The sequence below is a fragment of the Leptinotarsa decemlineata genome, unplaced genomic scaffold, assembly GCF_025532065.1.
Source record: "Leptinotarsa decemlineata unplaced genomic scaffold, Ldec_3_MD MMD2_tig00003736_RagTag_RagTag, whole genome shotgun sequence".
NCBI lineage: Eukaryota > Metazoa > Arthropoda > Insecta > Coleoptera > Chrysomelidae > Leptinotarsa > Leptinotarsa decemlineata.
Genome location: NW_027412593.1, coordinates 4,896,549 through 4,909,595, shown reverse-complemented (window position 1 = coordinate 4,909,595; position 13,047 = coordinate 4,896,549). Strand labels below are relative to the sequence as shown.

The 13,047-nt window shown below is 33.9% G+C and overlaps 1 protein-coding gene across 1 annotated transcript; it reads left to right on the top strand.

The window, feature by feature from the left end:
- Nucleotides 1-822: 822 nt before the first annotated feature.
- Nucleotides 823-11,700, top strand: LOC111508461 (lanC-like protein 3 homolog). Its single transcript, XM_023163965.2, has 3 exons — nt 823-1,479; nt 7,781-8,080; nt 11,123-11,700. The coding sequence occupies exons 1-3, from the start codon at nt 927-929 to the stop codon at nt 11,575-11,577; spliced, it is 1,308 nt and encodes a 435-aa protein (XP_023019733.2). The 5' UTR covers nt 823-926; the 3' UTR covers nt 11,578-11,700.
- The last annotated feature ends 1,347 nt before the right edge of the window (nt 11,701-13,047 follow it).

Genomic DNA, 13,047 nt, shown 5'->3' with positions numbered 1-13,047 from the left:
CCATAATCAAGATGGGATTCAACGAGTAAGTTTTGTAAGAGACTTTTAGGGTTACTGGATCTGCTGCCACCGCACTTTATTGGACGACCGTATTAGGTTGATCCTTTCAAGAGTTTTGATTTTAATATTGATCCAATATCTTGGTTCTAGTTCAAATTATGTGTTGATATAATTCCATTGTATTTTATATTAACTGTGTTTTTTTAGTAACTTCTCTTTTCTACCGAGATTTGGAAGTTATAGATTTTCATCAAATTGGAGATAATGGTGAGTGCTCGTTCATATGATTTATCATCCTTAAAGGACTATTGCCTTTACAGTAAAGATGTCTGCGTATAACAGTAGCAAGGCGTTACTCGGTATGATTTTGTATATGGAGAGAGAAGATAGGAAATATAGAGGAGATCCTTCCATTTGAAATTCGTTGTGAACTCCACAACTGCTTTTCATTATCCTTGATGAAAATATGTCTGTCAAGAGTTAAGAATTATGTTGACTAACGCTAAGGGGGCAACTTTTATATATAGGAATATTCCCAGAATGTATTCATAACTACTGAAAACTAGTTGAATGAAGATGATGAGTTGTGTGCAATAAAGTTGTAAATTTGTCTTTCCTGAATTCCGTTTGATTTAGAGGAAATATTTACCTATTTTCCATTTACCATTCGATTTGATTCTTTAATCGACTCTACTTATGCATGATGAGAAAGGTATAGCTCTGTAGCTACCGGTTAGCAATGCATCCCTCGCGGCTTAGATTATCGCAATGACCACATAACAAGAGAGAAGAGTTGGCCTCTGGCAACACTGTAATTGTCATTTCTGGTTTTTGTCAATCTTTTGTTTGTAAACAAAATAATACAAAATAGATGCCCTGAAGAAAATTACTAGAAAGTGCTTTTACATAAAAAATGTTAGCCTCAAATGTTTAATCAAATTAAATGTTTCACTGGTAGGATTCGAAGACAATTTGGGAGCATGTCATCACAGAGAACTCGACATTTCGTCAATCCTAAACCGGATTATGAAACAAGTTTTGGTTTTCCAGAAATACCTTCTGCAGAAATAATTAGCAGCTTGGATAGCATAATTTTAAAAATCGAAAACGGTGTGAAACCAACAGAAAAAAATGCAAGTGATGGAATATATCTTGGAACAGCTGGTATTACCTACATGTTCTATCACCTCAGTAAAATACAAACTTTGCTGGGAAATAAAGAATATTTGAATAAGGCAATTGAATACCTAAAACCAGCTCTGAACGTAGCATCATGTGTTTCAAGTAAAAATACTGACATGCCATCTTTCATTTTGGGAAACTGTGGAATATATGCTGTTGCTTCAGCAGTATATAAAGCAGTTGGAGACGAAACTCGTAGTGAACACTTCATGAGTTGCTACTACAAGGCAGCTAATATATGCAAAGAACAAAATTTTTTGAGCTGTGGCTCAGATGAGCTGTTTGTTGGTAGAGCAGGTAGATATTTATAAAATTATTTTTTGGAAAGATTTGTTTGCAAAAACCTTTTTGCTGTGGTACTAATGACTGAATGCACTTCATTTAGAAATCCTGATATATGTACATAGAAACCTACTTATAAAAAACTCTAAGTAACAGATATGAACAATCAGATAATATTCAATAGAAGAATCAAAATGAAATAATGGTACACTAATATAGGAATGTAGGCTTTTACGGCTGGCGTCAATGATCAATAGTGTCAAAATAATGATACACTGGTAACAAAAAATGTCTGTATACACATGTAGGGCTTTACCCTCGGTTTTACCTATTTACTGAATTATGTGAGTTTGAACATGTTTTTCTTAAACATATTCACAGATTCAGAATCTTCTGTAGAATAAGATAATCTATTATAAATTGAACAAAATCCTTAAACATTAGTGATTACATAGAACTTTAAAAATTGTGTGCTAAAAGAACGTAAAATATAAGTTGAAAATGTTCAATTACAATTCACTGTCTCTACATTTACACTACATGAAATATATCAATACAGAGTAAAACAACGATATACATACACTAAACGTAGTCATGAATTTTAGCACTTCCCCTCATTCCAATATCTTCTGGAAATTTAATATTCAGTTAGTGCTTACAACACCGATGTTTTTTGTATGGAAATGCTTTTTTCCATTGAACTATTCATAATTTACAGTAACATTCCTTCAGAACAAGCACTGTTCCCAAATACCAGAACTGAAACCCTCTTCTCGACTCGCGTTTCACAAACCAAGTTGGCGTCTTCAAGAGAAGAAGCAGACTAATCCCTAACTCTAAACCTAGCATCTACTAGTTATATCTAACAGGGCACATTTACACTTTCAAACACAAATCAATGATTTCAGGTATTTTCTCATGAAAGTTTCCGCTAATTTCAGCAGAGTGATTCGTTTTAAGGTAAACAATGGACTGTTTGGAATGGTATCTTTGTCACAGTTCATAGTTCCTATGCCACAGTTTGCTGTTTCCATGTAATAAATCCAATGACATGTACCGATATCCACAAATTTATAGTTTTCATTTATTTTATGGCCGTTCTCCAAGACATGCTGGGTGACACTAAATTTTTCTGGACTCCAAAAACAGATATATGCTGCGTGTTCTTTGAAACAAGTTTTCATATCTCGCTTAGTCTGACCGATATATTTTGTCACAGTCCTCAAGGCTTATTTCATATATCACCAAATTTTCATCATACATCATCTTATCTTTAGGAAACATTTGTTGAGGGTAAGTATCTAATCCGTAAGTATATAGAGGTTCATATATAGAAGGACAATCAACTTTGAATCAATGTCTTTTTAAAAAGTCGGATGATTTTTGAAGTTTCTCCCTAAGTTTACGTTTCCTAATCAACTTATCTACTATATTTGCTATGTCCGTAATAATATTTGCATCAAATTTTTGATAAACAATGAAATTAAGTGCTCAAAAACACTTGAAATGTTGACAGTGGCATACGGTGATTACACTCGCGAGTCTGAAAAATGCTCACAAGTTGGGCAAGCATTTCACAAAAGGTCGAGATGTGAATTATGACGCTCGCCCTGGACGTCCCAGCACATCAACAACCTATGAACATGTTGAGAAAATGAAGACAATTGTTGTGGAGAATCGTCAGATTACTATTAAAGAAGTTGCCGAGGATGTCGGCATATCAGTTGGCTCATGCCATTTAATTATTGCGGAAATTTTGGGCACATGAAGCGTGTTGCAGAAAAGTTTTTTCCAAAATTGCTGAATGCTTGAGCATCACTCATGAATTGTTGATCTTCGATTATAGTGACGTAGTGCATCAGGAGTTCTTGCCACATGGTCGTCTGATCAATGAGGAGTATTATCTTGAAGTTATGAGCCGCTTGTGAGAAGCAATATGAAAAAAACGTCCGGTATTGTGGAAACACAATTCATGGCTTTTGCATAACGGTAGTGCAATTGCCATGTTCGTGACCGCATATCACCCTGCGATCATTCAGCTGTCGGCACACCTTACACCTTAGCTTGGGTAGGCTGGTCCAAGGTGGCATGTTTTGCAAAGGCTTTTGGGGGGTTTTAGTTCCCCTCACCCTACTTATTTCTGCTACTGACTAGGAGTCCGGCGACTCCGTCCGTAAGACTACATTGGCTTCCCGAACAGAGCCTCCAGTCCCCTGGCCATCTGTAGGTAGCCCAACCCACTGGACCAAAAAGAACATATCAGAACTACTTGGAGGATTGGAAAAATGCTGGCACATGTGTAAATCTGAGAGGGGCTACTTTGAGAAAGACAAAATAGAAATTGATGAATAAATAAATATTTTTTGAGAAAAATGAAAATTCTCCTTATTTTTTGAACAGAGCGTAACTTGCTTGAAAGAGTGACGGCGAAAAAGTCCTTTGTCTTGGAAAAAGTTTTGAAGAATGCCTTGTATTCTTTGCACTGATTTAATCTAACATATTGGAAGGCTGCACAATGCACACTGAGACATACATTAACAAAAGCTCTATGATATTCGGTAGCATCTGTATCGGTTTCCAAAACACAGTTCCAAAGACCATCGAAAATTATTGACACTTATATGAAACTTTCAATTACTATAATTCACTGAATGTTTCAATTTCTTTACTACTGGTCTACTTACTCCAAGTATCAAGTATGATGAGTGATTGAGTTTTTAAAGAATTGCAATTTGACAGTAATTCAAAATATATTTCTAATGCATTTTTGGAGCCATACCCTGTCAAGAATGTGTGCAAAAATAAGAGACAAGGGAAGTTATAACTTCAAATGTAATATAAGTTGAAACTGTTGAAATCTATCAAGACAACTATGTAATTTATCTTTCATAATATTTTTAACGATTATACTTTATAATAACTATCACTCCACGAGATTTTGCAACTTTTGCGAAACAAAATAATTGAGTACACTATAAAGCACAATAATCAAATTGGGGTAAAAATAATTGTATTATACTCGTATTCTGCAATTCCTGACAGAAAGATGACAAGAAACTCTCGAGAAAAAATTGAATTTTTTGCAATCTTTCTATTGATGTTATTAAAGTGGGAATTGAATGTCAAAATTCTGTTGATCATAAATCTCAAGTATTCAAATTCCTGCACAATTTTAATTTTACCATTGTCAACAGTAAAAACAATATATATTAATCTGTTTATACCTAGGTGGCGCTGTTAAAATTATTGCTTCAATTTCAGTTACATTGAGTTCACTTTTGTTGAAGTATTGATAATTGATTGTGTCGTCTACAGAAATATTAATTAAATCATAAATACAAAAAATATGTAGGTCACTTATATATTAAAAAAGTAGGAGTCCAGATACACTACTTTGCCATACATCATCACTTATAATCAAATCCTAGGTCACTGTCTAATAATATATCAATCAAAATAGATAATTTTATGGTCACTACCAGCCCGACCAATACCTTTCTCGGCACAATTATTGATGAAAAATTTATGTGGTCTGATCAAATCAACAGCGTATGTCAGAGATTGAACAAATCGTTTTTTGCCCTATATTCACTGAAATCAACCTTGAACAGATCATCCCTGCTAAACGTTTATTACGCCTTAGCCTACTCAGCTATTAGCTATAATATCACCACATGGGGACAAGCTACAGAACGGAACCGGGTATTCATGATCCAGAAACGCATTATTCGATTAATATGTGGCCTGGAATACCGTGAATCGTGTAGACCAACTTTTAAATCTCAAAAAATTCTTACCGTAACAGGTATATATTTATTCAAATTATTGATAGACACACATAGGAATATCATCAACCTACAAAAAAATTCAGATCTTCATCAATACTCTACGAGAAAACAGGAGAATATACATCTCAGAAGCTTCAAGCACCTCTCGTATAAAAAATCACCAGAGTGGGCAGGAAGTTACTTTTATAACCTGCTGCCGAAGGAAATAAAAAACACCACCGTTAACAGATTCAAAAAGCTTGTAAAAACTCTACTGGCTGACAATCCGCTTTATAATATTCAAGAATTCGTAGATCTTCTAAATGTTAATAAATAGTAATTTTGCATTCAAATCTGGGTGAGAATACTTGTTTATTGTACTGTTTCTTTAATATTTTTATATCATTAATTCTACTTTTTTTTTATATTTTTTTCAATATAATGTTAGATTTTAATCATTGTATCCGGATGTATCCGATGATTGTAACTAACGAACCTACACTTATGTGGCTAATGAGGTAATAAAGTTATCTATCTATCTATCTAATGGTTGAAGTGAGAAGAAATCCTCAATTTTTGTTATTGCAGTCATTCAACTCATTATAGTTCTCCATATTCATAAAGTACAGATAAAAGAATAGCAATCAAGATTCTAAAATTTCTGATCCAAAAAAACTGATACAACAAATTTACCCCAGTCTGTATATAATTTTTCCCGTATTTCATCAGTTCGGACTTACATTGTCTAATATGATATAAGTTGATTTGAAATCCCTGAACGAATCTGTAAAAAATTGAAAAGATTAGCTGAAAAATAACAAGTTTATTAAGCAAAAGCTATTCCGGAATAGCAGAGCATGTTTGGACTCATCAACATAACATCAAGTGGGCTCAAGCTGAAATCATCCACAAGGAGGAACACTGGTTTACGAGAAAATTCAAAGAAGCTGCATATATGTTGTCCAACAACGCATTTAGCCAAGCTAGCCTAGAGGTACGTAACATATGGAAACCTCTAATCAAGCGGAACATGACCAACTCCCGCGAATCGGTCAGCTCCCGCTAAAAAACAATGAAGCGGAGAGAGGGAAGAGGGGGTAGGTGAAAGCAGTCTAATGACCTATAAATCGTCAGGTCTTGAAGGAATAAGTCCAGTTATCACCCGAAGACAATTGTGGATACTAACAATGGAAACGTCGTGAAGTAACTTGGTTTGGAATCTTAAAATTTTATAATTTTCATTTCTTGTTAATAAATTTTGAATTTTTTCAGCTCGTGTCAATAGTTATTTTTTTTTTTGGTTATTGCTTGCATGTTATCTCATTGTAATTTCAGTTGTTTTGCTTAATAAAATTGTTATTTTTTAGTTAATCTTTATATGTTTTTACAGATTCTTTCAGGGATTTCAAATCAATTTATATCATATTAGACAATGGAAGTCCGAACTGATGAAATACACCATGAAACATTGTCAACCACCTTCAAACAATAATTTTTCCTCTTAGAGATGGTGAGCTTGTCAAATGTAGGAAGAGCTTTCTGAATTCCGTTATGGACCCGCCCATTAGATGTGCGTTCGTTAGAAGACTATGAGAACGAGAGAGAGAGAGAGAATTCCCCCCAGGTCTCTTCCTAGATTTGGCAAGCTGTACTTATATTTATTGTTCATACACTACTGGCTCCAACACTTCCTCTATTAAGGGAAATGTATTATTGCGCGAAATTCTTATGTTTCTATAGTTTCAGTAACTGTCAGTATTCGTGTAGTTGCAATAGTTTTCATCCCATCAGGAAATCTACTATACTGAAGTGACAAATTAATAATATGTAAAAGTATGTGTTCAACAAAACCAAAAGAATTTTTCAAAAGTTTACAGACCATACCCTCGGAGACAGTTTTATTCAGGATATTGTTAATTATTTTAGCTACATTTTTCAATCCTATCCAATAATAACTATTTAGGAAATGCTTCTTTCCTGAGCTTTCTACATGAAAAAGTTCATCCACTAGTTTCTCCATTATTAAAATTAATTTTGATACTCTGAACTTCTATTCCTAATATCTCAATAACAGTTTGGTTAGGTTTATTTATCTCAAATTAAAATATTGATCGTAATATGTAACTTTTTTTTCAAGGAATTCGTTTCGGAAATTTTTAAAAATATTCCAAGTGAAAAAGTTGGAAAATATGTAAGTCAGTATCCATATAGGGAGACAGTTTTTTAGACATCTACACGTTTTCACATTTTTTCCATTCTGTACTAGTCAACAGAGCAACTGAAAGCTGAAAAGATATCTTTTCAAACAAGTACATGACTTGAATTATATTTACAAAATAGCCTAAATACATATTCATAAGAATAATTGACTTTATAGTTTCTTCTTCTTTAACTAGCTGTCATTCTCTCATGAACGGCAATCCTCAGAAGTATTCTAAAGACTTCTCCGAGCAAAGGGTTAACACTTTACTTCAGTAATCATATATTATTCTGTTATTCATAATATGAATGAAATATATGGTAACATTACAAAATTATTTTTGTTCTAGGCTTTATTTTAGGCGCACTCTGGCTCTCCAACGAGACTGGCACTCCAATTCCAAAGCAAGATATATATGAGATGTGTAAAGTCATTTTGAAATCTGGAAGAACATATGCTAAAAGGCACCAGTCGCCTTGTCCGCTGATGTATGCTTACTACCAAGTCGAGTATTTAGGAGCTGCTCACGGTTTATGCTCCATACTTCAAGCTTTAATATCTGTTCCTGGCTACTTAGATGCAAACCCTACCGACGCTGTAGACATAAAAAGTTGCATTGATTTTCTGCTAACGATACAAAGCAGTGAAGGTAAATTCGAATAGATAGTTTCGCTGATTCCACTAAAATATTATCTTTGGTAATGATATCAGTCTTGAAATAGGTTCTGAAATGTGTGATATTCTGCATATAATGAACCCTTTAAGGTTTACTGGTATAATATTTTCCCACCAGGCAGCTAATGTTTTACAGGAAGAATATTTTCCCAAGATATAAGTATATAATAAGAATACATGTGCTGCCATCTATTCGCCAATATAGGAAGCGTCGTTCTAGCAGAGAACTATTAGGTGGGAAATTATAATCCCAATAGTTCATCTAAAAGCTTACATTTTTTGAAAGTTTTTTTGTCCATGAATAATAGAAGGAAATATTACCAAAATGAGTTAAATAAGTATTCAATACTCTCAAATTATAGTGTATTTGTTTTAAATAATATTGATATTTAGTCACAGTTTACGTGAAATTATGGAAAAAGAATTTGCTGTTAGAATTTGTACATTTTATATTCAGTTTTTTTTCGGTTGAATTATTACTGAGAAAGGTAATATTTGATATATATGCCCGTCAATATATGAATTGTGGGGAAAAAAATAATTTTACGTATCTGATACATGGCTGGGCTGAATTTACAGGCATAATCTCATTTTGCGTGTTTTTTGCAATGTGAATGGGCGATTTTCGTCCCATGTAATATATTCGATATATGGCATCCGAAAAAATTGTCAGATGAGCAGTTAGAAAAGCTGATGAATGAAGAAGATATTAACTGATAATATGGCTATTGATTCTGAATGTGAGGGTGATTCGGATGGAGAAGATAATATGTCAGAGTCAGTGAATATAAGTTCCAAATCAATATCCCTCAGAAACTCGGCAAACAAGACCAGCAGTTTCCAAGTAAACCTAATCAAAAACAAGAATCTGAACATGTCTTATCTCATACAAGCAGCTCGGATTTAGCTCCAGTTCCCTCTCCAAAAATATTAAATATGTCACTTACATCTACACAAAATACCAGTTTTTCACGACCCAAACGTCATCAAAGAAAGCAAAACAGTCATCTATTTCTGATGGCATGAAAACTGCAAAATGTCGTCAGACTTTCGAACGTAGGCGATCATATGCCCACAACGATTAAAATTTATAGTAGTGTCGGTCTGTGTGAAAATAGTTTTACTCAATTTCATAATTCGTAGTTTGCTTTAGTCTAGTACTTTACTTTGATTATATAAGTCTTACTTAACTTATTTCATACTTTTATGTAAAAATTTTGGTAAACATTTTGTACTTTTATAATGAAAAAAACATTAGTGACACTTTAGATGAAAATACGTTTTCTATTTTGTGCAGATGGGAAATTATTCTCCCAGTAAACTTGTAGAAATAGTCGTCTCACTAAAAATAAATTCCCACCTCTAAAAAAAATAACCAGAAGAGAAAAAATGTGATAAAATGTTTCTCAGACTTCTGCAATTTAAAGGGTTAATCAATGTTGGAGTAATTTCACTATTCTGCGCCACCTAAACATATTCCTTGTTTGAAACTTTCAAGTTTCATAACATTTTATTGGTGAACAAGTGTATTAAACATAACAAAAAATATATGTACGAGGGTACTCTGAAAAGTTACCTCAACATGAAGATAGCAGCACTCGTAAATGAAAGCTAGTGAATTTCGTTGTTCATCTGTCAAAGTTCACCAAATGGTACTAGACGACCGCCGAATTGAAGTGAGATAGATGATGATTAGAGGTTATGAACATGTCAAAAGAACGTGCTTGTCACATATTAAATCAACATTTTGGCGTTATAAAGCTGTCCGCGCGTTGGGTGCCGAGTTTGCTCACGTTAGGACAAAAACGTATTCGAATGAACATTTCCGACGTTCTGTTGGCGCAGTTTAGGCGCAATGTAGATGAAACATGGATACGCCATTATACGCCCGAAACAAAAATACAGTCCAAACAGTGGACTGCAAAGGCGAAACCTGCTCCAATAAAAGCAAAAAACTATTTTTCGGCTGGGAAAGTGATGGCGACTGGTTTTTGGAATAGTCATGGAGTTATTTTAATTGATTATCATACTACACATAATTACTTGACAAGCTGAAGGCAGAACTTGCAGAAAAACAGCCATATTTGCAGAAAAAAATCCTTTTTCAACAGGACAACGCAACGTTTCACACCTCAGTGGTTGCCATAGCGAAAATTCAAAAATTGAGGTTTGAACAGCTTGACCATCCGCCTTACTCACCAGATCTAGCCTAAAATGACTTCTTTTTGTTTCCTTATCTCAAAATTGCGCTCTGAGGACAGATATTTTCGTCAAATGAAGAGGCAATCACCTTCGTGAACAATAATTTTGCAGAAAAAAATGACGAGTACTATTTGGACTGCTTCCAGAAATGAGAACATCGCTGGGAGAAGTATGTGTGTTGAAAAATAAGAAACAAATCTAACTAAATGTTTTGTATCTGTGTTAGGCAGAAAACTTTTCAGATCACCCAGAACATGGCTAGGTATAATTGGAACCTCTTTTGTAAAATGAATCTTATAAAAACACTTTTTCCACACCAAAACTGTCTGCCCTAATAACTTAGTTTGCGAACCGCGTCGAATTAACAATTCTGGTGTGAGAAAAGAGTTTTCCTTAGAGCTATCTATTAAATTCAACTGAACATATGTCTGGTAAACACATTAAGATGATCATGCGTTATCAATTATTATTACAAATAAACACTTTAAAGTTTTGAAGGGGGGGGTGTCCTACCATGTTTAATGGGTGTTTATAATTTTGGTAGTATTCTGAATACAAGCTGAACCAGAAATATTCTGGTTCAGCTTGTATTATTATGCACATTTCACAAAAGGATGATGGTCATTGGAAAAGTTATTGAAGAAATATTGTTTGAAGGAAAATGTGTTCCTATTGGGGTAATTGACCTCAATGAATTTGAAAATTAACTGTTTTGGATTTTTCTAGAAATCGTGTATTTTATAACAAATAGGTGGATGTATATTATTTCTGATGGACATCTCTGAATAGTTCAAAAATCATTGTTTTTCTTCAGGTAATTTCCCGGCTGCTACAGATGAAATTGGTCGCACTTCCGAACTTGTCCATTGGTGTCACGGAGCAGGAGGAATTGCATACCTTATGGCAAAAGCTTACCTCGTCTTTGGCGAAGACAAATATTTAGTATCTTGCAAACGTATGTCTGACCTGATATGGGAAAAAGGACTGCTAAAGAAAGGTCCTGGCCTTTGCCATGGTGTGGCAGGAAATGGCTATGTATTTCTATTACTGTACAGACTGACAAATGATCCAAAATACTTATATCGAGCCATTCAGTTTTACAAGTTTTTGGGAACAGGTGAATTTCAAAGTGGTGCCAGAACCCCGGATTATCCTTACAGTTTGTATGAAGGCCTGGCAGGAACTGCTTGCTATCTAGCTGATTTGACTAGCCCTATGCAGGCTAGTTTTCCATTTTCTGATGTTTTCGCAACTTTCAGTGTGAAATGAACTTTTTTTATCTTCTGCAATGTATTATTTTTTTGTAAATTTTGTATAGACTTTCCAACAGGCACCGGTATGGAAGTTAAAAATGTTCAGTGTAATGAAATAAATACTCTCAGATAAAAACTATCAATATTTATAATTTTGGTTAATATCAACATTTTGAAATATATATTGAAGAAACACCTTTATTGTGAGAATACCTTGCACATATTCATTTCATCAAGTATCTGCCAATTCCAGCAAATAACATTTTGAAAACAAATTATGTTTCAAAAATTTATGAATTGGGGGAGTTAGACAGTTTCAGAAAACCAGAAAACAAATGTGACAATCAAAACTTCTACACAGAAATGAGTAGAACGTACTTTATCCCTTTTATACTATTCATGAGTGACGTAGAAAATTCAAATATGTCACAACAAAAAACAATAATCTATGTAGATGACACAACTCAAATGGTGGCACGAAATGAGTTATCTACTTCCTTAGAAACAACAAATGCTTTATCACATGAATTCTCCAAGTGGTGTAAAAAATAATGGGATAACAGTAAATGTCACCAAATCGGTATTTATGATTTTCCAGCAAAAAAAACTTTCCTATGATTATTGTCCTCTTATAAAAATGGATAGCAGGTCCATTGAGCATGTAAGTCACTTGAAATATTTAACCATCGATCAAAAACTAACATGGGAAGTACACATAGAAAATATAGTAACAAAACTGAGCTGTTTTGTAATAAAACAATTACGTGGAACTGTCTCGCTGGAAGTGCTTAAATTAATACACTATGGACTTGTGCCGTCTATTCTATCTTACGAGCTGCCCTTCTGAGAAAACTCAGATCACGCCTTGAAGGTATTCAAACTCAAAAAAAGTGATAAGATGCCTAGCTGGACTTCATTATAAAGAATCATGTAAGAACACATTCAATCAGTTGTCCATACTTACTCTTCCCTGCCTTTACATATTGTAGTAGCCGTAAATATTAAAAAAATTATGCTCACTACACAAAAAATAATATGTGCCATAACTACAATACACGAAGGGGTAACGAATTAGGACTACCTTACTCACGTTTGGCAGTGGGACAGGACTCTGCCGGTTATCAAGGCATCATTTACTACAACCATGCAATCAAAGTATTTGGAAATAAATGCAGTCTGCAAACATTTAAATCGAGAGTATGTATTCAAGTAGCAAAGAATGTATTTTATTCTGTGCTTGAATTTTTAAACTCCTAATGTAACTCAATAATATGCTTTTATTTTCCCTTTTAATGTACATGTATGTATCTATTTATATTTTATACATAGCCTAGTGCTCAGGTTTGTCTAGTCTGATAAAGTTTTATGAGTGTCATGTAATGCATTGCAATTGTAAAATTCTTAATGACAAATTCTATTCTATATGATTATCATAGGAGCTTAGAAACTTTTATAATAACAATAATAGCCTTCAGTACCCAACAGT